The 22,378-nt window shown below is 53.0% G+C and overlaps 1 protein-coding gene across 14 annotated transcripts in view; it reads left to right on the top strand.

The window, feature by feature from the left end:
- The window catches only part of RIMBP2 (RIMS binding protein 2), a 338,226-nt gene that overhangs the window by 253,653 nt on the left and 62,195 nt on the right, over window positions 1-22,378 (top strand). For 12 of the 14 annotated variants that reach the window (XM_082418177.1, XM_082418167.1, XM_082418176.1 and 9 more), the window contains 3 exons: window positions 224-328; window positions 8,817-8,867; window positions 20,219-20,414. In XM_082418177.1, coding sequence (XP_082274303.1) covers window positions 224-328; window positions 8,817-8,867; window positions 20,219-20,414 — 352 coding nt within the window. The remainder of the gene's footprint in view (window positions 1-223; window positions 329-8,816; window positions 8,868-20,218; window positions 20,415-22,378) is intronic. The other 2 variants (XM_082418175.1, XM_082418172.1) reach the window with 1 other exon arrangement.

Genomic DNA, 22,378 nt, shown 5'->3' with positions numbered 1-22,378 from the left:
AACCTGCAGCTCTGCTCACGTGCTCCTGGCATGTAAACTAGAAAATGTGAAAACGGGGGAGGAAGGCTTGTGGGTGTGAGGGTTTCCCCAGCTGGTCCTGCTGCCCTCGGGAGAAGCCGGGGATGCAGGCGGTGAGTCAGAGCGGGGAGCCGGCCGTGGGGACCCAGGACGCAGCTCCCTGCGGGACGCTGGGCTGACCTGACCTGCCCTCCCCCCAACGCAGCACATGCGAGAGGCCGCGGAACGGCGGCAGCAGCTGGAGTCGGAGCATGAACAAGCCCTGGCCGTCCTCAACGCCAAGCAGCAGGAAATCGACCTCCTGCAGAAGGTGAGCCGGGCTGAGGCTGGGGGCTGGGGGGAGGTGGGCGGTGGGCTGGGGACCTGGGTGCGGGCGGCCGGCTGCTCTCCCGAGCCCTTCCTCCCAGGCTAGGGCGCGCCTCCCTCTCCTTCCTGGCGCGGAAACAGTCCCTGAGCTCTCTAGTTTCTCCTAAGTTGACTTGTGATTATGTTCTAAGCTGCAAAAAACCAAAGGCAAAGCTCGAACAGTCGATGCTGGCGAGATTGTAGGGAAAATGACACGCCTGTGGATTATGGAAAAGGGTATGAATTGCTTCAGCTCTGGGGGCAAGCAACCTGACAGCATCAATGAAAGCTAAAAACACAGGTCTATTTTGACCCTGCAACCTTCCATTCTGGGAATATGATGAAGATGCCCTGTAAGAAACACAGGAACCCGTTCAAAATGATGGTTTGGTTTGGTTTGGTTTGCAGTTCTGTAGTGTGGGCACAGGTAACGGGGTTAAATCGAATGCTCATCCCAGGGCGTGGTTGTGTGAATCGTGGGGCATCTGTACCACAGAGCAGCGCGACAGCATTGGGAGGAATCATTGTGGTTTACAGCTGCTCTCTTGAGGAAGTTTACAGCTGCTCTCTTGGGGAGGTTTACATGATGGTTTGCTAAGTGAGCAAATCAAGTGTCAGGGCAATATGTGCAGCGTGATCTCATGAACGAAGGACAAGAGAGAGACAGGGAACACAAAAGAAGAAAGAAAAGGTGAGAAATAAGGAGAGAAAAGAGGGAGGAAGATGAAAGAACAGAAAGCAGAGGGAGGGAGGAGGAGAGGGGAGTGGGGCACTGAGCAGCTCAGAATGTGTATCCCCACGTATCCCAATTTGATGGTTTGGGGACCAAGAAAGTTAATTCCCGCCCCATCCTTAGTCACAGGCCTTGGTCCCCTTGTCTCTCTCCAAGTGCGTCTGAGGATTCCTCTTTCAGAACCATGGGTCTTGGGTCCCTGTGTCTATCTCTCATTGCGTTTCTTTCCCAAAGCCCGGTGCCCCCCACCCATGGGAGGGCAACCAGCCTTTCCAGCCAGGGCCCAGTGTGACCGTTGGCACAGGTGCTGGTCCCAGACGCCCCCTGGCGCCAGCCGGGATGAGCAGTAGACATCTATCCCTTCCTTCAGTCGGTGGGTCCTTCCATCCCCCGACAGCCCCTCCAGGTCTTTGATCTCAAATAAAGGACACGATGGCTTACCCTGCCTGGGTGGTGACCCCTATCTGTCAGAGTGGTTTTTCTCCTCGCGAGTTTATTAGCGGAGCGTGTGGCATCGGGCAGATAACTTCCCATGCTGTTTCTCTTATCATTTATGGAGACCTCGTGCTAAGGATAGATTTCATCGGGCCGGTGCGATGGACACAGTCGCAGGCCTTGTTACGTGTCATTGTAAGTCGGCTGGCCCGCTAAGCAGCACTGTTTCATTAGATGCTCTCCAGAAAGGATATTGCTGGGGTACAGACAGCGATATTACTCTTCTCTTCCCCTGCCGTGTGGGAGGGACCTTTCGGTGCCTGGAGATACCTGCCTGGGACGCACGCTCCTTCACTGCCTCCCCAGAAGCCGTGTCCCCAGGCTGGGAATTTCCAGGACAGATAATAAGCCGACAGAAATACAAGTATTGTCCAGCAAGGGTGACAGGTCGGTTTTTCTCAGTAGAGCATCATTTTCCGTGAGCCTGGAGTTTTATTTACGAAGCACTTGATGCCGGGGAAAGTGCACTAGAGCCAAGTCCGTTATTCAGCTCCCAAAGTCTCTCCTGAGCACCATTCAACTTCTTTTGCTTCTTTTTTCCCCTGTGTTCATCCTTGTCTCGATTTTGGACACACCGATGCTTCATCAGTGGGGGAGCACAGGAAGAAAAACTAATGAAGGATGAATGTGTCGACTTCGTAATTTCTTAGAGCTCTGATTTTTTTTTTTTAAAAAGTGTTAGAAGAGAAAGGTTGAGACTTGAATGGAACAAGACTGATGAGTTCTTTCCAGAGCTTGCGTGTCCATTTGATTTCCAGCACGGACGGCCCTCGTGCTACACTTGCTGCCCTGATCACTCATTCCTTCCTTCCTTCCTTCCTTCCTTCCTTCCTTCCTTCCTTCCTTCCTTCCTTCCTTCCTTCCTTCCTTCCTTCCTTCTTTCTTTCCTTCCTTCCTTCCTTCCCTCAGCAAATGTTTGCTGGCTGCCACCTATGTGTTGGCTGCTCAGCTATTGTTCTGAAAACTGGGAATGCAGTGCAGGGTAGGACAAGACCTCTGCCTTACAGAGTGAGACTAAGTGAACAAGTACATGAAGAATTCAATAAGTTCAGATCAAGAAAATGCCATGAAGGAAAACACACAGAATGAAGTGAGAGATTGATGAGGGCAACGGCTTTAGATGGGGTGAAGTTGAAATGAGTGGCAGACACCCATTATGCAAGTGGTCATGTCCTATGGAAAGACAAACTCTAGCCCTTGTCCTCCTACCTCAATAAAAGTCACCAGAGCTCTCTGAGTTCCAGTTTGATTCTCATGAGACCACAGTGTGAGATATCTCCAAGGGGCTGTCTATACTGACTACAACTCCCATTATTTCTTTTTTTTTTAAATTGAAGTATAGTTGATATACAATGTTGTGTTAATTTCTGGTGCACAGCAAAGTGATTCAGTTATACATATATATACATTCTTTTTTTTAGTATTCTTTTTCATTATGGTTTATCATAGGATACTGGATGTAGCCCTCTGTGCTATACAGTAGGACCTTGTTGTTCACCCATGCCATATATAGCCTGCCTCTGCTAATCCCAACCTCCCACTCTGTCCCTCCCCCAACGCCCTCCCCCTTGGCAACCACCAGTCTGTTCTCTAGGTCTGTGAGTCCGTTTCGCAGATACGTTCATTTGTGTCGTATTTTAGATTCCACGTGTACGTGATATCCTATGGTATTTGTCTTTCTCTGTCTGACTTGCTTCACTTAGTATGATTATCTCTAGTTGCCTCCTTGCTGCTGCAAATCCCAATATTTCTTGAACCCACTCCCATGGGACCCACCTTCATCTCCCCAGCACTGTGGCTCTTGTTAAGTCACCCGGGACGTCCTGCTCAGTGGTTAGTGCCCTTCCCTCATCCTCTTTGACCCGGAGGCACAGTTTGAGGGGGTCCATCTCCCCACCCCCCAAGCTTCCAGGACCCCACCCTCTTCCAGTTTTCCTCCTTCCCCACAGACGCCCTCTAAACACCCCCAAGAATCAGTCCGCAAGCCACGTCTCTTCTTGACCTACACTCGCTAGGTCCCCGTGGGTTTGAATGCCACGTTTGTGCCAACTGCCAGATTTGGTTCTCCAAGTCACACTCTGCCTCTGAACCCCACTTCTTTTGTCCAACTAGACATCCAGCTTGGACGGTCTCAAACGTCACGTCCCCAGTTGAGTTCTGTTCCGTCCTCCCCGACACGTGCTCTGCACACGGCCTGCCAGGCTCTGCAAAGGGCAGCTTTTCCCTTTTTGTACAGCTTTCCCTTTTCCCGGGAGTGAATTGCCTCTTTGTGTGTGTTTGCTCAGTCCTCTGTGTACCCATCACTCCCCTATTCCCAGACTTTCTGCCAGAGCTGTAGAGTTCCCCTCAAGATGGTCCTGCTTCTCAGGGGATGTTTTAATGCCGTTTTCCCCCGAGACGTCCTGCCTGGAGCCCGGGCTCTTCTTCCCAGTCTAGGCTGGTTGCTCCGGAGGCCAAATCAGAGCTGGGCCTGGAAATGCCCTTCCCCATCGTCTGGGGAATTCCCTTTCCCCCTTTCTGTACTTTGTTGGATCCGCTGCTTCCTGGCTCCCATAATATTTTTTTTCTCGATGCACAGGATGTGTCTAAGGAAGCTAGGGGTATATTTTCCCGTGAAATGTAGGTGGATTTTTTGACATTTTACACTCCTTGGAGATCCCTTTGTGGTTTCAGCCTCACCTTTGGACCTGGCCACCCTAAGGAAGGTCTGGGCATTCAGCCAGCTCGAAGGTCAGGAACCCGGAACCTTCTCCAGGTGCCTCTTCCTCCCTGGAGGCTCAGCTTATTCCTCTGCTCAATACGGCAGTTGGGAGAAGCAGGTGAAATAATGTGCAAGTGAAAACACTTGTTGAATTAAGGAATGAACGAATGATCAAACTGCCCAAGGCTATTCTAATGGGACTCAAGGTAACATAGGACCATCAGCCAACCCTTATCTCTGGTAGCTGGTGGAGGCATAGCTTAAAAAACTAAAAGTCCAAGCAGAGCGAGTCCCATCTACGAGGATTTTTCCACGGGACACCTGCTCGTGGAGATCGGGGAGCCAAGAATCCTCACTTCCATTCATTCAAAAAGCAGCTCTTGGGCTTCCCTGGTGGCGCAGCGATTGAGAATCTGCCTGCCAATGCAGGGGACACGGGTTCGAGCCCTGGTCTGGGAAGATCCCACATGCCGCGGAGCAACTGGGCCCGTGAGCCACAACTACTGAGCCTGCACATCTGGAGCCTGTGCTCCGCAACGAGAGGCCGTGATAGTGAGAGGCCCGCGCACCGCGATGAAGAGTGGCTCCTGCTCGCCACAACGGGAGAAAGCCCTCGCACAGAAATGAAGACCCAACACAGCCATAAATAAATAAATAAATTTTTTTTTAAAAAAGCAGCTCTTGGGCATCCTGTGTCAGCCATGTGTAGGGCCAGCGGCACAGCAGTGAGCGTGAGCGAGGCTGTGACGTAGGCTGTGGACGGTGACAGTACTAGTAAAGCTACACCGTGAGCATTCGCTGTGAGTGCAGTGCGTTCTGGGCCTAGCACCTGGACTGCACGTGTCGCCTTCTTGAAGTCCCCGCCTGCCTCTGTCTCCGCCTGTCCTGTGTCACTCTCCGCCCAGAATGCCTGGTCCCCAGATAACGGCAGAGCCGGCTTACTGCTGGCACTGAAGTCTCCACCTGGCCTCCCTGCCTGAATGGCCTCAACCCGCCAGCCCTGGTGCTCTCTGCCACCTCACCCCCATTTAGTGATGCCACTTGCCCTTTGATGTACCTATTTGCCTATTGTCTGCCCTCCCAGAACATTGCCTGCCACAGAGCAGGTACGCAACAAGTGATGCTCGGCAACTTTGAATGAATGAATGGATGAGTTAGTGGGGGAATGAATGGATGAATTAATAGGGGAATGAATGAATGAATAAACGGAGATGCTTGGGAACTTTGAATGAATGAATGGATGAACGAATGGGAGACCTAGTAAGATTCCATCCATTGATGTAGTTCATGGTCATATGAAATTACCGGGATAACTGATGGTAAGTTCTAGGCAATTCTGTATAAATGTCTGTTGAATGCATGAGTGGCGGCAGCCGTCACCCGTAACCTGTGGGATGCGGGTCCCCTTACACATGCAGGACCTGGAGGCCCGACTCCGACCCCGATGTCTCTAGGGAAACGGTGACCGGAGTCCAGCTGCTTTAGCTGCTTCAGATTTCCAGTTTCTCGTGCGGGTTACATCCTTGTCTTATTACAATTAGCAGCTAGAATAATCCAGATGTATGAGCAAAAGAGTTTTTCCACATTTAAAATTCGTCTGCAGATCTGATCAATGTGACTGTCCTTTCAAATTCCTCCCATGTGGGAAATGAAGGTTCCAGGTTTAAGGCCATTACTGACACGTGGGTTGCTAAAAGAAGCCAACTCTCACCCCACATCTCATAAAAGTGCTTTGCCTCCATGCCAAGTGCTTCCCTTGGATGTTTTGGTTTTAGCTGTTGTACGTGGACGGTGGGAGGCGGGGATCGCAGGCTGATCCTCCGAGTTCATTCAGCGTCTTGTTTTCTCCTATGACACATGCCTGGAATATTGGTTCATGGCTTCCTCAGCTCTGTGGAACTCAGGGACCTGACTTGAGGACCTGTATAGCCCTCAGTCTTGAGTCCATGAATCTTGTTCACTTTTCTGTGGAGCTGAGATTAACAGCGCCCACAAATGACCCTCCCCCTGCTCATACCAACCAGCAGCCGTACTCCCAACCCCATCGCCAAGGTGCTTGGGTACTTATTATTCTGAGTGTTACGTGTCCGGTCTGTCTGAGCCAAAAGTCCAGAGCTTTGGCAGCGGGAAATCTACATCCCCTCTACACAGCTATGCCTCCCCTGAAACAAATGTGTTTGCTGCGGTGTCAACCCACCCCCTGGACATTTGATCCCCTAGATGGCAGGCCCCTTCTTCTGCCAGCAGGACTGTGGGCCTCCCTAGGAGTCGTGGTCCCTCTCAAGTTCACTGTGTTCTGTAGGAAATCGCGTCTGCGTGAAGATCTCAGCTTCCCCCATGCGCTGGCAGTGGCCCCCGAAATGAGCCTTGCTTAAGCTGTTGCTTAGATTCTGCAAGAATTCAGCGCTGCCAATTTTAACTGTTAATTTTATCCATCTATTCTGATTGCCCAAATGGCCCAGCTTGCAAGTAGCCTACAAAAACGAACTCCTGATTTTCACTTGAAGCCAGAAATGAAGTTGTTACTGCCAGCTTGGCTGTGTTTTAACAGCCTGCGATGGAGTTTTTAGTTGTTTTTCATTCTGCCACTTGAAAACTATCTTTGACTCAAGTGGCTCAGTGATGGTGTTATTTATATAATCCCTGTATGTTCTCTGGTTGTTTGTCTTTTTTTTCCTATTTCGTGATGTATTGTCCCTCTTGTTGTTTTTGCTCTGAAAGGAATAATTTTGAGCCTTTGAAGACTGAGCTGAATTCAAGAATGGTCTAGTTAATTTGCTGGGTTCTATTCACTTCCCCAGCTCTTAAAAGCCTCATTGGAAATATGTGAGAATAAAATGCATATGAATGAACTCTATGGAAATCTCAGGCTACTTTTCGCTGTTAGTCTGTGCTGGGGAAGCCAAGCCCTTCCCTCTTTCCGACTCACAGAAGTTTTCAAGTGAGAAGCAGAAGCTGTTAAGATAGCTCTCACTGGCTTATTTATGATGTTAACTCTTCTCCTCATTATTCTCCAGGCACCTGGAGAAAATATTCCTCCAGAAATGAGAATTCTAAATGTAAATCTCAATTTAATACATGGATTCTTCCTTAGTGCTCAATTTTCAGAGGCAGCTACCCTATAGCATCAGGAGAACATCTTCTCTAAATGTTTGTGAGACCTGGGAGACCAGTTTGATGGGAGGCACGAAGGTGGTGATGTGGGGACAGGCCTTCCTCCTCCGTCTTATGACACCCGCACCCTCTCACTAAATTTCGGTGTCCCCAACGTTAAAATGGGAGGTGTCATGCCTTCAACAATTGACAGTTGTGCTCATTAGGACTCTTGGTTTCAAGTGACAAAAAACACAAAAAGAGAATTTCAGTTGTACACGCAACTGAAAATCTAGCTTCAGATGCAGCTGGATCCAGGGCCCAGATCAGCTGGCTTCAGGCGTGGTTGAACCCAGCACCTCCCAAATCCCATCAGACCTCCATGGCTCTCCTGCCTCTGCTCTCCCTTGCCTTGGCTTCATTTCTGGTTTCCACATCGAGGCCCCTGGCTGCTCCAGGTTTGCCCCTCATGGTGGCAAGATGGCTGCAGCTGCTCCAAACTCTCCTCCACTCAGCCTCAAGTTCCAAAGGCAAGGGGCCTCCCTTCCTCCCAGCATTCCCAGGCAAAGTCTCTTTGTTCTAACTGGATCATGCACTCACCCACTAACCAATCACTGTGAGTCTAGAACCTTTCTCATGTATTCAGTGGATCCCCAGCAAAGTCAGGACCTCTTCCCAGGACATAGTTCCAGGCAGGCAAACACAACAGATATTTACTGTCATCACAATATTAGAACTTCAGGGTCCGTGAGGACAGGAAATAATAATGTTGCATCTCAGTCTTGTGTGAACTTACCACGTGGTCTGGGCAGCAGCCATCCTGAGAAATTTCTTTGGTGAAACTTGTACAATTTCTCATTCTGTGGAGCTGATGGCTTTGTGTCAGATAATTTGAAGAAGGCAGCCCCCCTGCTACAGCTGAGAGCCTGGGCGCTCAGGACCACCCGGGCAGCCCCTCCTCAGGGCCTGGTGGGATCTCAGCAGACCTTCGGTTATCCGGGGGTCAAGTTCGCATGATTGTGTTTTATTTCTCAAGCAGTTAAGGACATTTGAGAAAATGATGGTGCTCCCTGAGGCTTTGGGCAGAATTATCCTGCTGTCTGGGTTCAGCCACGTACCGTGTGTGGCCCCTTCTCAAGAACAGAATCGGGCTCCTACCCTCGTGCACCAGCTGAATCCCACCAGCCTCCCTGGTCTCTGCCAGATCAGGGGGCGCTTTCCAGTTTTTACAAAGAACATCAAACCCAAATCCATTCCATCTTGCCCAAAGGGAGAGAAAAATGAGAACTGATTTCGACCCTTAGAATTTAGGGGTTTATTAGAAGAATAAAAATCAATGACCCACACTCCCTGATAATTTAGACATTAATCTTTAATTCTCTTTTTCTCCCTTTAAACGTTCACTCTTCTGTCTTTTTATCATCAAAAAAGGCTCAGGTTGAAGCTAAGAAAGAACATGAAGGTGCGGTGCAGCTGCTAGAGGTAAGCGAACCAGCCATGATGGCTTTCTTCCTTGGGGGTGGGTGAGGTCAGGGGATATTGCGTTACTGCCTCATAGAAGCAATAGCTAACCTTTACTGAGTGCCCACTGGGTACCGGTTACTAGTGCTATTCACACATCCTCCTGCGTCGTCAGCTCAAGCAGCCTATATGATGGGCGCCATTAGGGCTCCCATTTTACACGTGAGGAAGTGAGGCACAGAGAAGTTAAGCAATTTTCCTGTGGCCACACAGCCAGCACCAGAACTGTGGGTCTCAGAGGTGGTCTGCTCTCCTCTGCTGGCTCCTCCTGGATGGAAAGCAAGGAGGGTGAACCCGCTTGGGGGGGCATGATTTCCTCGAGGAGAAAGGTCGGGGGATGGGCCATTCCAATGGGTGTCAGGTGAATGGGGGAGTTTTAAGTGACAGCACTAAGCCCAAGGAAGCACTTGGCATCTGAGGGGGGCGTTGGCAGGAATCACAGCAGTGAACACGATCAAGGTGCTGCCCCGGGCACCGTCCCCATGAACACAGCGGGAGTGACCCTCCCCGGCTGCCCAGAGGCCTTTCTCACTGGCCCTGATGGTGGCGGCTTGGCAGGAAGTGGGTGGCATGTCTGGACCACTCTTCTGTCCCTGGCTGATGGCCTGCTGCCAGCATCCTCGGGAGCAGGGGGGACCTCCCGGGATCACCCGGGGGCCTTTGCCGCCTGCGCTCCTCATGCATGATACATGGACGTAAGGAGTGTCCCTGCCGAAGACAGAGGTCACCAGTTACTGACCCCTCACTGCAGACACAGCAGCGGGGTGTGGCTGCAAAGCTTGGGGTGGCCCCACGAGGCCTCCTCCCCTAGTTCCGTTCCGTCAAGAAAGGCCAAGAGGGCCTTTCCGCTGGGCCTGCCACCTCCGCACATGGGAAGCACCTGTCCTCTTTAACATGACCTTGTCTCTTGTCCCCAGGGGACCAGCAGCCACTTAAAACAGAATATATTCATCTCTTACATTGCCTTTTAAAATCTATTCCTCCCCCAGGAAAAGGTTTCATCATTATGGTCATATATATTAAAATTGATTTTTTGAAAGCGTCCATTAGCTAATGAATGTCTGGAGGGCTGAGAGTAATAAATAGCAAGTGGGAAAATATATAACCCAGGAGACTGGAAACAGACCTCCAAATGGCCATACATCTCCCTGAAAAATCATTTCATTCCCCCCGCCGGAATCACTACACCGCACTTTGATTTACATAGTCTCCTGGCTGGAAGTAGAGTTTCTTTTTTCCCATCACCCCAAGCCCATCGATCTGATCGTCTGTGTTGTTTTTATCCGCCTTCTGAGCTGCCGCTCTGTGACAGCCCCACCGAGGTCACGTCACCCGGTGCTGGTGGCCGTGCGTGCCCCGCACGTGGGGATGGGCGTAACGTGCTTCGGTTGGAAAAACGGAAAAGGCAGTGCAGATGCACTGAGAATCTGTGTCTTCTTTTACTCACAACATCTTCCTGTCATTGTGTCTTGCTTTGCTTTTCACCCAGAACACGCTGGACAGCATGCAGGTACCTTAGGGAACGATGTCTGCCCCTCCCCGCGTGCTTGGTGGTGCTCTCCCCAGTCATGGACCAGCCGCGCACCCCTGGGCCCGCTCCATCCGCCTCTTCTTCCGAAAATGGGTAGCTTTCTGATGCAGTCGTGGGTGCCTGGGGCTCCCTGGGGCCAGGGGAGCCAAGGAGCTGCCCCTGGGGGCTCCACCCCAGGGAAATGCTTTATTTTGGGCATTGAGGCCCAGGGCTCTGTCCTCTGAAGTGATGAGCGGGGCCAGCAAAGCCGGCTTCCATTCTCAGGCTGGAAGAACGTTCTGTGAATTCAGATGACCTCGGGGAGGAGAATTGTCGGGATGATTCTACCCTTGGGCCGGCCACGTGCTTTCGAGCCCGGCCAAGAGCCCAGAATTTGGTGGGTCCGTCATCGGAATTCAAACCTTGCACCTGAGCGGTCCCCCATTCCCATTCTGTGTCGAGTGAGGGCAGCGACCCTTCCAGCAGCTGGGGGCCCTTGCTTGTTCTTCTCACCGGCATCCGCCTGGGGAAGAAGACAAATGAGCTGTCCCTCCAAACAGGGTTTTGAGCCTTTTCCAAAACTCTGAGTTTGGCCGTGAGTTTGTAGAACCAATGACTTGTCTCACTCTTGGGTGGTTCTCCAAGCGGGGTTCTGGGACCCGCAGTATTGGCATCCCTGGGGAGCTTGTCAGACCCACTGAGTCAGAAACCCGGGGTGGGGGACCGAAATCTGCGTGTTAACCAGCCCTCCGGGTGCTTCGAGAAGCGTGGTTTAGAGAGTGCCAGGCTGGTTACAGGAAGGGGAGCTATCTGAAGGAGTAAGCCCCCTGGGAATCTTGGCCAATCCTGGTTCAGCACCTTAGTAACCAGAATTGATGACCAAGAATAACCCGAGTGAGACCCCGCCCGCCTATCCTCCAAGCATCCCTAGCGGGCAGTGTAGTCTTCGTTTGGAAGTTCATGTTCTCTGTGCCTCCTACTTGGCAGGCCGGTGACTTCCTTTAGTCACATAATCTACCACGCAGAACAAGCCACCTCCTTGCGCAGCTAGAGAGAACGCAGTGATGGAGAAGGGCTGCCCCGGAAGACGTGTTAGGGGAACCCCTCAGAACACCTACACGCGCACATCCGGTCCTGTGGACGTTTCTCAGTGCTGTTTGCTGATGAGCGATTGGCCAGGATGTTTGGAGATGGGGGGGGGGGGCGTCTTTATACCTGGTCAGGACACCCAAGGACCGATCCGGGCTGGCTTGGGGGCTGAGCAAAGACAGGGGTCAGGAGTCAACTGAAAATAGAACATAGCTTTTCAGACTCCAGATGGAGAGCTCTGTTTGCAAACCTAACAGCCTAAGAGCAGGTACCGGCTACGTAGCTTCCTTGGCACTTTATGAGGGAGTGAGTTTAAGACAAAGAAGCAAAAGAAAATAAGTTATAACAACAGCAACAGTGCCTCCTCTGAGCCGGGCACTGTTCTAAGGGTGCATCTGCGGGTTACCTAGGAGATAACGGGCGTATTGTCCCTCTCGGTCTCCATGACAAGCAGGGGAACCGAGGCACGGTCAGGCGAAGTGACTTCCCCAAAGCCTCGGAGCTAGTCAGGAGCAGAGTCTGGGTGCAAAAGCCCCAGGAGTTTGGCGCCAGGATCCAAACCCTCCACCACTGCACGGCAGAATCTTCTGACCTCGGAATCCTGACCTCCCTGCGAGGTGGGGTCAGGTCTCCTGCCAGCAAAGCTGTACCAAAAGGCGGATCAGCTCCCGCAGCAGCCAGACTTGGAAATGCCGGCCGAGCAGCCCACCTGCCGTTCCCCAGCAGCAGCAGAGACAGGAACGCACACCACGTGGTCACAAGTGACAAGAGTGACGGAACTTAATCCTTTTAATACCACCCAGGGAGGTTGATATCAGCCTCCTCATTTCGCTGATCAAAAACCAAGGCACAGAGACGCTGAGCCACCTGCCAGCGACACACAGCTTCTAAGAGCAGAGCCTAGGCCCTGAGGGTCCACGGGTAACACCATCTCAAGTCACTGAGAAAAGAGTGTGCAGAGAAGAGATGGCCCGTGACTGGGGGGCCCATAAACCCTAAATCCTGCTGGGTTAGGAGGCAGCGAGTTCTGCGGTCCGTTGCCAGGGGACTCTCGCCCACGATAAGCTGGTTCCCGCCAGTGTGTCAGTGCTGAGGGCTTCGCATGTGCGTCTCGCATGCTTTGTGGCTAATTCTCCAAGGCTCCTTCCTAGGTATTTATGGCCTCACTCCCAGCACTTGCTGCCCTCCTCCTGGACCAAGGCATCCACCTGCGGGCGATGCCAGGACGAGCCTGAACGGGCTCCGTTCATCCCCGGGTCTCATTCGAAAGGAGACAGGGCTCATCTGGAGGCAAGGGTCCAGCATCTGAGTTGCACAATGACTCTCCTGGTCCCTGGGCTCCTTTTACTTTCATGGGTCCCTTCTTCCATAAAAACATTAAAATTATACTTTACATCTGCTTAGGTACAAAGGCGAATATAATCCAGGTTGGATTCATTATTATTATCTTCAGTTTTCCTCTGATTTTAAAGGAAATTAAAATGAAACCATTTCTGTGGGTCCCTAAACAAGGCCCCAGGTACCATGCTGCTTGCCTGGCTTGTGTTAAGATGCTCAGTGACCGTCTGTCAAGGGAGCGTGCTTGTGAGTAAATGAATACGTTTGGTCCCATCAAACAGATGAACTTGGTCTCTGGTGTGTGTGTTAGGTTAGGCCAGGGTGTGCTGCAGTAACAAACACCAAAATCTCACACTCAACACACAAAGGTTCATTTCTTGCCACTGCAGATATAGGAACACGCCACGAAGCTCCACTCCACGTGGTGACTCAGGGATCCAGGCTCCGTGCATCTTGAGGCTGTGCCATCCAGAGCGTATGGCTTCCTGGTCACCATGGCAGGGAGACCTCTTCCGTGTCTCGGCTACAGAAGGCACAAGTGTCACCTCTGCTTGCAGACCACTGGCCAGAGCTAGTGACCCAGCCCTGCTTCACTGCAGGGGAGGCTGGGAAGTGCAATCTCCCTGGGTGGGGGCCTGGTGGCATGGCTCTGCCACATCTGAATTCTGGAATCTTCACAGGGCAATGCAATTTTGATACCAAAGTGGACAGACAGAATATTAGCTAAGCTGAGAATCTGAGAAGTGCACAGATAAAGAAGTTTATACTTAATGCTTTGCCTTTAAATCTCAGGAATTCTCTGTCCCCCAGGAATTGTGGGGATGGGGTCTCTGTCTCCCTAGGGTAGACTTGGCTACCCTGTACCCATGAGTCTTAGCTGGAGGGCGAGGTTGTTAGGGACAAGGAAACTGGGGATGCTCAGGTATTTGGGAGTTCAGCCACCCAGGACTACCTCTGGCTCCAGCTTCATCTCCCTAATGCTCCCCTTCCCAACCGCAGTTGGGAGGACGAAAGCTACAGTCAACGGGAAGCCCCAGGTTTTGAAGTCTCATCAGTGAAAGGTGTTTATCTGCGCACAGGGTGCCTCTGTGACTACTGCTTGTCTATACAGAAGCAACAGACTCAAACGATCCAGACCCACCAGCAGCAGAAGTCACTGTGCTTTAGTTGGGCAATTTGATAAAGGCATTAATCGTGTGAGCCAAAGCAAACGTTTAAGACACTTGTGTTTTAATAGTGCTGACTCCATACACATTAAAGGAGGCGAAACATTAATTAAAAAGTCATCTTCACCCAAGTCTCCCCTTGGTTATTACTTTGTTACATTTTAGTATCACGATGGCATTGTCCTGTAAAGATTCTAGAATTCAGAGCAATTACTTGTCAAGATCCTGGAATTCAGAGCCGGTTCAGATGAATTGATGGGGTTTTTCTGTGTATATTATAGTTGCAGGCAAGAGCTGGGTGCGGGCGTGGGTATTAACCTGGCAGTGGAGGGTATTTCTTAACTGGGAATCACCGTGAAAGAGTATGGAGAGACCCTCAATGTCTCCCGCTGATGATAAAAAGTGGGGAAATTCTAATATACTTGCATGGGCTGAAATGCACCATCACCTTTGCTGAAAGCAGAAGTTCAGCCGTCTGAGAGGCAAGGGTGATTGAGTCACTAGTTAGCCGTCCCTCTGGCGCTGTCCTTTGCCCGCAGAGGACAAAAGATCTTAGTTTCTGCTTATGGAGCCCCTACCATGCCCGCCAGAGTCTGGACTTACAATTTGCCATAGTTCTGGAAGGCAAGCTTCTCTCCCATTTTCTAGATGAAGAAACTGAGGCCCAGTGAGCTTATGTGACTTTCCTCCAGGCCCTCTGAGTGAATGAGGGAGTGGGGGGGTCTGGGATCTAGACACAGCCCAGAGCCTGGAGTCAGAGAGGATTGGGTGTGTCCTGCCACTTACTGGGTGTGTGACCTTGGTCTGTAGTCCATCTGGCCTTGTCTTCCTCACCCATGCAACGGGCTCACACCAGCTTACCCCTGGGAGTCTCTATGGCCATCAGCACTCATGCATAGAGAGCCCCCAGCGGGGCCTGGCACACAGTAGGTACTCATTAAGCAATAAATAGCACCACACACCTTGTTTACCCCTAAAGACACCACACAGAACAACTTACTCCCAAATCACTCCCGCACTGCCTGGGACGCCCTGGCTTGGCTGTGCTAGCGTGAGTGTTCACAGCATCCCTGGCACCTCAAAATGGTCCTGGTTTGGACGCTAATTACAGGGCACAGTGCCCTACTCATCCGCTCCCCTTTATGAAGCCTGGAAGTCAGATGAAAAATACAGAGTGGAGGACCTTGGGAACGCTGGCAGGTGCAACTTTGGATGCGTTTTCCTTCGTCTTTATAAATACCCACAGCCGAATTTGCAAGTCTCTGCTGTTTATTCCAGTTCGAGTTTACTCGCCCGATGACGGTGCCGTCTGTCCCCGCGGTGGCCAGAATGCAGCCGCCCTCCGCTCCTGATGCGCAGGTGGCGGGTGAGGGTGAGGAGAAGCGGGGCCGGGACACACCGGGATGGGGACACTCAAGCAGCCTGGTTAATTCAAGCGGGCGTGGTTCCGCCCCACCGGTGTCGCCACCCAGCCCGGAGAGGGTGTCCATGGAGGCTCTGGAAGGGAAACGGAAGAGGGAAACAGCAGGGAAGCTGGGTGAACGTTCCAGAGGGAGCGCTCCCCTGTGGGACGTTCTTCCGGTTTAATGGGTCCCTACGCCTCATCTCCTAGTTGTTCGGACTGTTTCCCCCCTGAAATTAGCGAGAAAAGGCATCTGGAAGCTGCCTGACTTTGGGGAATCGTCATCCTGCTGTCTTGAAGCCGTGTCCTCGGATACCCAGAGGAGAAACAAAGCAAGGAATTGATGAGAGAGGGGCAAAGCATTAGGTGTGATCACGCAGGACTCTTGGAATCTTTGGGGTAGAAATGCGAGGTGGGAGAGGCTTAGCCCTACAGCTTCACTCCCGGGTCACAATGGAAGCAAGTCTCAAACCAAATTGTCGCACGTGTGCAGACGTGTGTTACAAAACGCTTGTTGACAAGAAGGCACGAAACGGCACATCCCTCTTCTCTGCCCTCTTAGGAGCTTCCGCCACCAGCCCCCATGGAAGCCGAGACCCCGGCCCTGCTTCTGGCGGCCTCGGGCAAAAGCAGAAGTCCTCCGAATCAGGATCTGGACACAAGACCACTTTGAGGCCCAGCCTTGGGCGCCATCCCCCACAACACACTAGTCTTACGCACTATTCATTCAAGGGTGGGGTAGCGCTAAGATATCCCATAATTTGAATACCTTTAATTTCACCAACAAATGCCCATGTCTCCCATTCATCATGTCTAGGGCTAGGGTTAGGGTTAGGGTTACCAATTTTTTTCTGATATCGACCATACTAGGTGGGCGTGCCTGGGCATGGATGGAGATGCAGGTGGCGGATGGCTTCGGGGCAGCGGCCTCTGGAGTGTAGCCTTCCCAGCACCTGCATTGACCTCCCCTGGGGTGGGATTCTCAGTTACGACACCGATTGCCCCAGAATGAAGTTCAAGTCCCTGGGACATATTCTCTCCATCCAGAAGGATCGTATTAATAAACTACAGATCCCAGAGGCCCCTGGCTCCAGACCCTGCGGGGATCATCCTGTGTGTCTGGGACTTAGGTGGGTGCAGCTGGAGCCCATGCACGGGGCCACCAGGGCCATCCAACCCAACCTGACCAGATGCTGGGGTTGCCGTCCACGTTGTCATGTAAAGTGGAATCACAGAGCGGCTGCCCCCAGGCCATGTCCATCTCTCCGTGAGCCTTGGCAGGACAGACTGTTTGTAAGCCTTCGAAATACCCTCCAACGTTTAACGATTGAGAGATTTTACACCAGAACGAAGATTCCCTGAAAACCGGAAGTTTTGCCCAGGGTGGGTCTGGACCGATGCTGAGAAGTAGACGCCCCTCTAGACAGAATGTACACACCCTGGTTCACTGTGTCCCCAAGATCCTGTGGGTTTGCCTCGCTCCTCCTCTCGTGGGCACCTCCCACCACCTCCGGGGATGTTCAGTTTACAAAGGTGGTTTGACGTCGGCTCCAATCCACCTGCTCCCAGGACCCCCCCCCACCACCACTCACATCAGAGCCAGCCCCTCCTTTCTACAGGCACGTCCTGTGCCAGCTGCCGGGGAAAACCGCCTGCCACAGTCCCCATCAGTGAAGGAGACCCTGAACAAAGAAACGCTCCCTGGAAGGAGGCCCTCCAAGAGCTGGGGTCTTGGCCGGCCGGCAGTGGTACCCAGGAGATGGGGTTCACTGTAGCACCCAACACGTGCAGCAGTTCAGCACCCCTGCGTGAGCCCTGACCTTTCTCTCTGGTTTTGTCTGAGTCCCGCAGGGCCTGCCGGGAGTTCGCAGCCTGCCCTCCTTCCTCTCTGTGCCGCCCCCCGTCCCCGGCCCCAGCAAATCAAGAGCTCCTGCCCGGGGCCTCTGTTTCCAGGTGCCTCGATGCTCGACCCCCATGTGGGCTCCTGAGACCTCAGCTGCCCTAACGCTCAAGCTCCTGATCTGATGTTCCCACAGCACCAGCTTTTCATGTACCGCCTTTGAGATTTTCTCCATGATTATTTCGTACTTTTTTTAAATCCGTTCACTTTCTAAAACTCTCTATTTTGAAATAATTTTGAGATTCCTGAGAAGTTAAAAAAATATCACAGGTGGTCGCTGTGTACCTTCACCCAGCTCCCCAAGGACAGTGTCGTAGGTGACCAGAGTACACTGTTGAAACCGGGAAGCTGACGCAGGCACAGTATCAGTAACCAAACTACAGAGAGTCACTCTTTGCCCTTCCTTTGATGTTCAATTCTGCGGAATTTGATGGTACGTATAGATTCATGAACCGCTACCGGGAATACAGATGGCTCCACCCCCCCCAAAGACACGCCCTCATCTTAATTCTTAGTACTCGGACCTTCCCCCAACCCCAGACGCTGACAACCATTGATCAGCTCTCCATTGCTTTAGTCTTGTCATTTCACGAATGTTACATCAATGAAAAATCTATCTGCTTTTTGGGTTAGTTCACTTTTCACACACACGCGACATGAAAGATCTGATTACCAGTTGTATTTTTCTTGTGCACGTTACAATGAGGACGTGGCCATTTAAATGGCGTTTGTGTTCTTCCACATTCACCTGACACCCTCCCACACACACCACCATGGCACCTGGTGGCACACCTGGATGAACAGGTGAGCTCAGGGCTCTTCTAATGCCCTCCTTGCCTGAGGCTGGGTTGTTGGCGACTGTTCCCTGTGTGAGGACCTGTCGCTCAGCCCTGGAGCAAACATTTAGTCTTCAGGGCTGAGCAGGGAGAGCCAGAACCCTTGGCCTTGAGGCACCTGATGTCGCCATCCTGGGGTCACCGCTGCTCCTGGGCGGGTGCTGCGTCTCCCCGATGGGGGGTGCCCGGGCGGGAGGCGGATCTCTCCACGTCCCCACCTGTGCCCAGGGAAGCCCGGCGTCACTTCTGTGCCTTCCTCGGTGGTGACGGCAATCCTAGCCAAGCTCATTCAGCCTTTTAAGAGAAGAATCCTGCTGATTTTGTTAAATGCATCGAAGAAATTAATTATTGGTTTGGAATTTGTTAGGTCTATTTTTAGATTTCCATGATCTCAGACATAAACAGCACTTCATTCTGGCCTAAGGAGCTGAAAAGCTTAACACCAGTGGAGGAGGGACAGGGAAGGTTGCGGGGGAACGGGGAGAGGAGGAAGAGGAAGAGAGCATCAGTCTACCACCGTCCTGCATCCCTGCGTACACACCTCCATGAAACCAAACATCTCTCAAGCCCCAACTTGGTACCAAGCTCTAGTCCGAGTGCTGGGGACACAGCGGTAAAGAAGCAAGACAAAAATTCCTGCCCTCGTGGAGTTGACATTTTAGTGGTGGAAGCCAGACGGTGCCCACGGTTAATAATACAGCAGATGGGATTTTCCACTTATCACAGACTGAGGAAGGGAGACAAGGCAGGACCTCCATGCAGATGACACAAGCTGCTGCCTCTAGGAACGTGATGCCTGCAGATCAGGGGGTCCCCTCTTCTCTGCTTCAGCAAACATTTACGGAGCACCTGCGATGTGCCAGTGCTATGCAACGCGTTGCGGGTGTCTCAGGGAACCAGAAAGCACAAGCTTGGCGCATAAATGATGTAGTCACGGAGGCAGACGAGAAATAATCAGGGAGCTACTAGAATGTGCCAGGAAGGGAGCGTGCAGGGGAGGGGGCAGAGCGGACCCTCCCTGTGCCCCTCTTCCAGTGACCCAGGGCAGGGAGCTCTGACAGCAGGAGAAAGGGCACCAGGGGAGGAGGTGTAGGGAGTGTGCACCACGGTTCCCCAGGGAGAGGAGAGTGGCTGGATCACGCCCGCCCCGCTGAGAACCAAGAACAGGCAAAGATGGGGGTTAATGGGGGGAGCTGCCCGCGGTACCCTTCCCTGCCGTGTGTGCCCAGGGGGCACTCCCAGCTCCCTAGTGCTCCCGAGATGTCTCCGATGTCTGCAAACGGCAGCGATGTTGCTAAGCCAGTCCAGCAAACAGCAATTCCCTTTAACGCCAAAGCGGGGTGCTTTGGGGTTCTGCAGCTTACAAGAAAACTGCATCCAGGGGTTAGCAACTGACTGTCCGCAAAGCTGGGCTGTGTCACCGCCTCACGCTCCAAATTTCCAGCAGCTACAGTGAGGCGTGCCAACCGCAAAGTGCCCGGGCTGTACACAGAGCCCAGAACAATCCGCGGTTGGCTGGGATCTGAGTGTTTGCAAGGTTTCTTGGCTCTTGTGCTTTCCCACGTTCACCCTGAGAGGAAACCTGGCCGACGGCCAGGGTGCACGGGAAGCTTAGTTTGTTCAGACACCGCTCTCGCGTGGAGGAAAGAGGCAGCCCTCCCGCTACACACACGCACACACACACTGTCATTCACACATGCACACGTGGCACACAGTCCTGTGCACACCCATGCAACACACATGCACACAGTACACACGCACACGCACTGTCACCCACACAGGCACACACGGCACCCAGTCCTGTGCACACCCATGCAACACACACGCACACAATACACACGCACATGCACTGTCACCCACACATGCACACGTGGCATGCAGTCCTGTGCACACCCATGCAACACACACGCATACAGTACACACGCACTGTCACCCACCCACGCACACGTGGCATGCAGTCCTGTGCACACGCGTGCACACACACTCACAGACACACATTCGTGCGGAGACACGCGGGGCCCCAGCGGCCCAGGCCGCCTGCTGACCGCGGGTCCGGGTCTCCGCCGCGCAGTGCAGGGTGCGGGAGCTGGAGGAGAAATGCCGCGCGCAGAGTGAGCAGTTCAGCCTGCTGTCCCGGGACCTGGATCAGCTCCGGCAGCACGCAGGCGAGATCGACCTGCTGGGAGGCAGCTCCCTGGACGTCCCCTCGTCCCCCGGCAAGCCCTTCCGGAGGTTCATGAACGGACTGGCTCCCCCCATTGGCAAAGGTAAGTGCCTGGACCTCCCTCCCTCCCTCCCTCGCACGGCAGCCGGGATGGAGAAGGGGCGCTGGCGAGGGTGCGGGCGGAGGTGTGTGACAGAGCATCTCACCACACCCGGGGCGGTGACCAGCCTAGCAGGCCTTGGGGCGGTACAGGCCAGCCGGCGTCTCCCACATACACCCCACGCACCAGACCTCGTCCTAAGCCCTTGACGGGTGCCGACCAGCGTGGCTTCGCACACGTTCTGAGCCCCGTTCTACAGACAACACGGTGGAGGGGCTTAGTGGGCCATCCAGCCAGGCGGTGAGCCGGGACTCGGCCCCAAGGGTCTGGCTCTGGGGTCTGCACTGGGATCTGCCAGGTGGGCTTCTCAGCTTCCCTTGTTTCCCCTCTTTTCATCCAGTGACCTCTTGTTGACATTGTGATGTACTTGGAACTTCCCTTCTGACAAAGGCAGCGTACTAACAGCAGTGAATTTCAATGCCTTCCCATCACTTTTGTGTTTAGGATGCAGGGGTGGGGAGCAGGGACGTTTGAATTTGCGTGGCGGAGGGGAATTTTGTCTTGATCCCAGAGGCATTTAATTTAACGTCATGGAAGGTTCCCAGTGTAGGCAACAAAGTACCCTACTCAGTCAGGGAACTTTCTCTCCACTGAAGGTTAAACGGGTGGCAGGCCCAGTTTTATCCTCCTGTAAAACAGTCGATTTTTTAAAGTGTACTGGAGATGAGTGTCAGATATTCACTTTGGGATTCCATAAAAGAGAGAGAATTTCCAGAGTTCTCCTAGTTCTTATCAGAACACAGGATGAGTTCTTTGGATGCTTCTTATTTTGAAAACAAGGTGATGCTGCCTGTGTCTTGAAAAATAACGTTTCCTGGCTTATTCCGCCTTCCTTCTCCCTTCCCGTCCTGCCCACGCGTTCGGAGAATGCTCAGTGGCCGTGAAACACAAGACAGAGGGAGAGGGAGGTCTGGACACCCCCCCCCCAACAGACAAGTTCTGAGCACAGGGTACCCCCCCAGGCCGCGATGCTGAGCAGGTGACCAGGCCCTGGGTGGAGCCCCTCTGGGTGGGGGGAACACAGACAGGAAACAAGGGGACAGACGAGCAACTAGGCAGCTTCCCACTCGGACAGACGCGGGAGGTCAGGTGACGAGAGAGCAGGCGACCCAGGGCCACTTAGACGGGTGGTCAGGGAAGGCTGCCTCCCAGAAATGAAGACCGTTTCTCCAGCTCCCACTGGGTGAGAAGGTTTGGGGCTGGAGGTTCACGTGATCTCGGCCACGCACGTTTTTCAGGGTCCCCAGGTCCCGAGCACGGTCGGTAAGTCCCAGGACTCAGCATAACGTTGTCCTCCTGGCTCAGAACTGTTACGGTGACACAGGGCAGACACACGGTGGGCGCACAGAGATGGGCGTCCGGAGGGATCCACGTGCAGACAGCCTGTGCCTTCTTCCTCTGGAAGGACCACCCAGAGCGCCCACCGTGCAGCCAAACGATCAGCCACCCGCGCGCGGTGGTGAGGCCCGAGGACGCCCAGGAGACATGCAGCATCCAGGGTCCACTGGGGGCTGGTCACGTGGGCACCTCTGCCTGGCTCACACCAGAACCCCAGACCCCCCCCGAGCAAGGCAGGCGCTCGGCACAAACCAGGCCGTGCATACAGTCTAGTTCCAGGGAAACCCCCCTGTCACTTAGGGAGCCTTTGCTACTGGTGTAGGAACAGTTTAGAAGCTGTGTTCCCGGATACAGCCCAGCCCAACTTGCAAGCAGGCCCTTCTAAAAGTAGCAGCCCGGGGCCCCCTGCGTGAATTCCTTGCTGCACAGCGTGAGAATGTGTTAGTCCAGGGCAAGCTCGCGGGTCAGTGGGGATGGGGAGGGGAGCAGTGATTGACCTGATTCAATCGGTGTTGAGATTATCTGGAAAAAAGGATCTGATTCACGACGGAGGAAAATGCATGCTGACT

This window comes from Balaenoptera physalus (genome assembly GCF_965194825.1).
Source record: "Balaenoptera physalus genome assembly, chromosome: 12".
Taxonomy (NCBI): Eukaryota; Metazoa; Chordata; class Mammalia; order Artiodactyla; family Balaenopteridae; genus Balaenoptera; species Balaenoptera physalus.
Note: the sequence above shows the minus strand (reverse complement) of the source record. Positions and strands in the feature narration are given on the sequence as shown.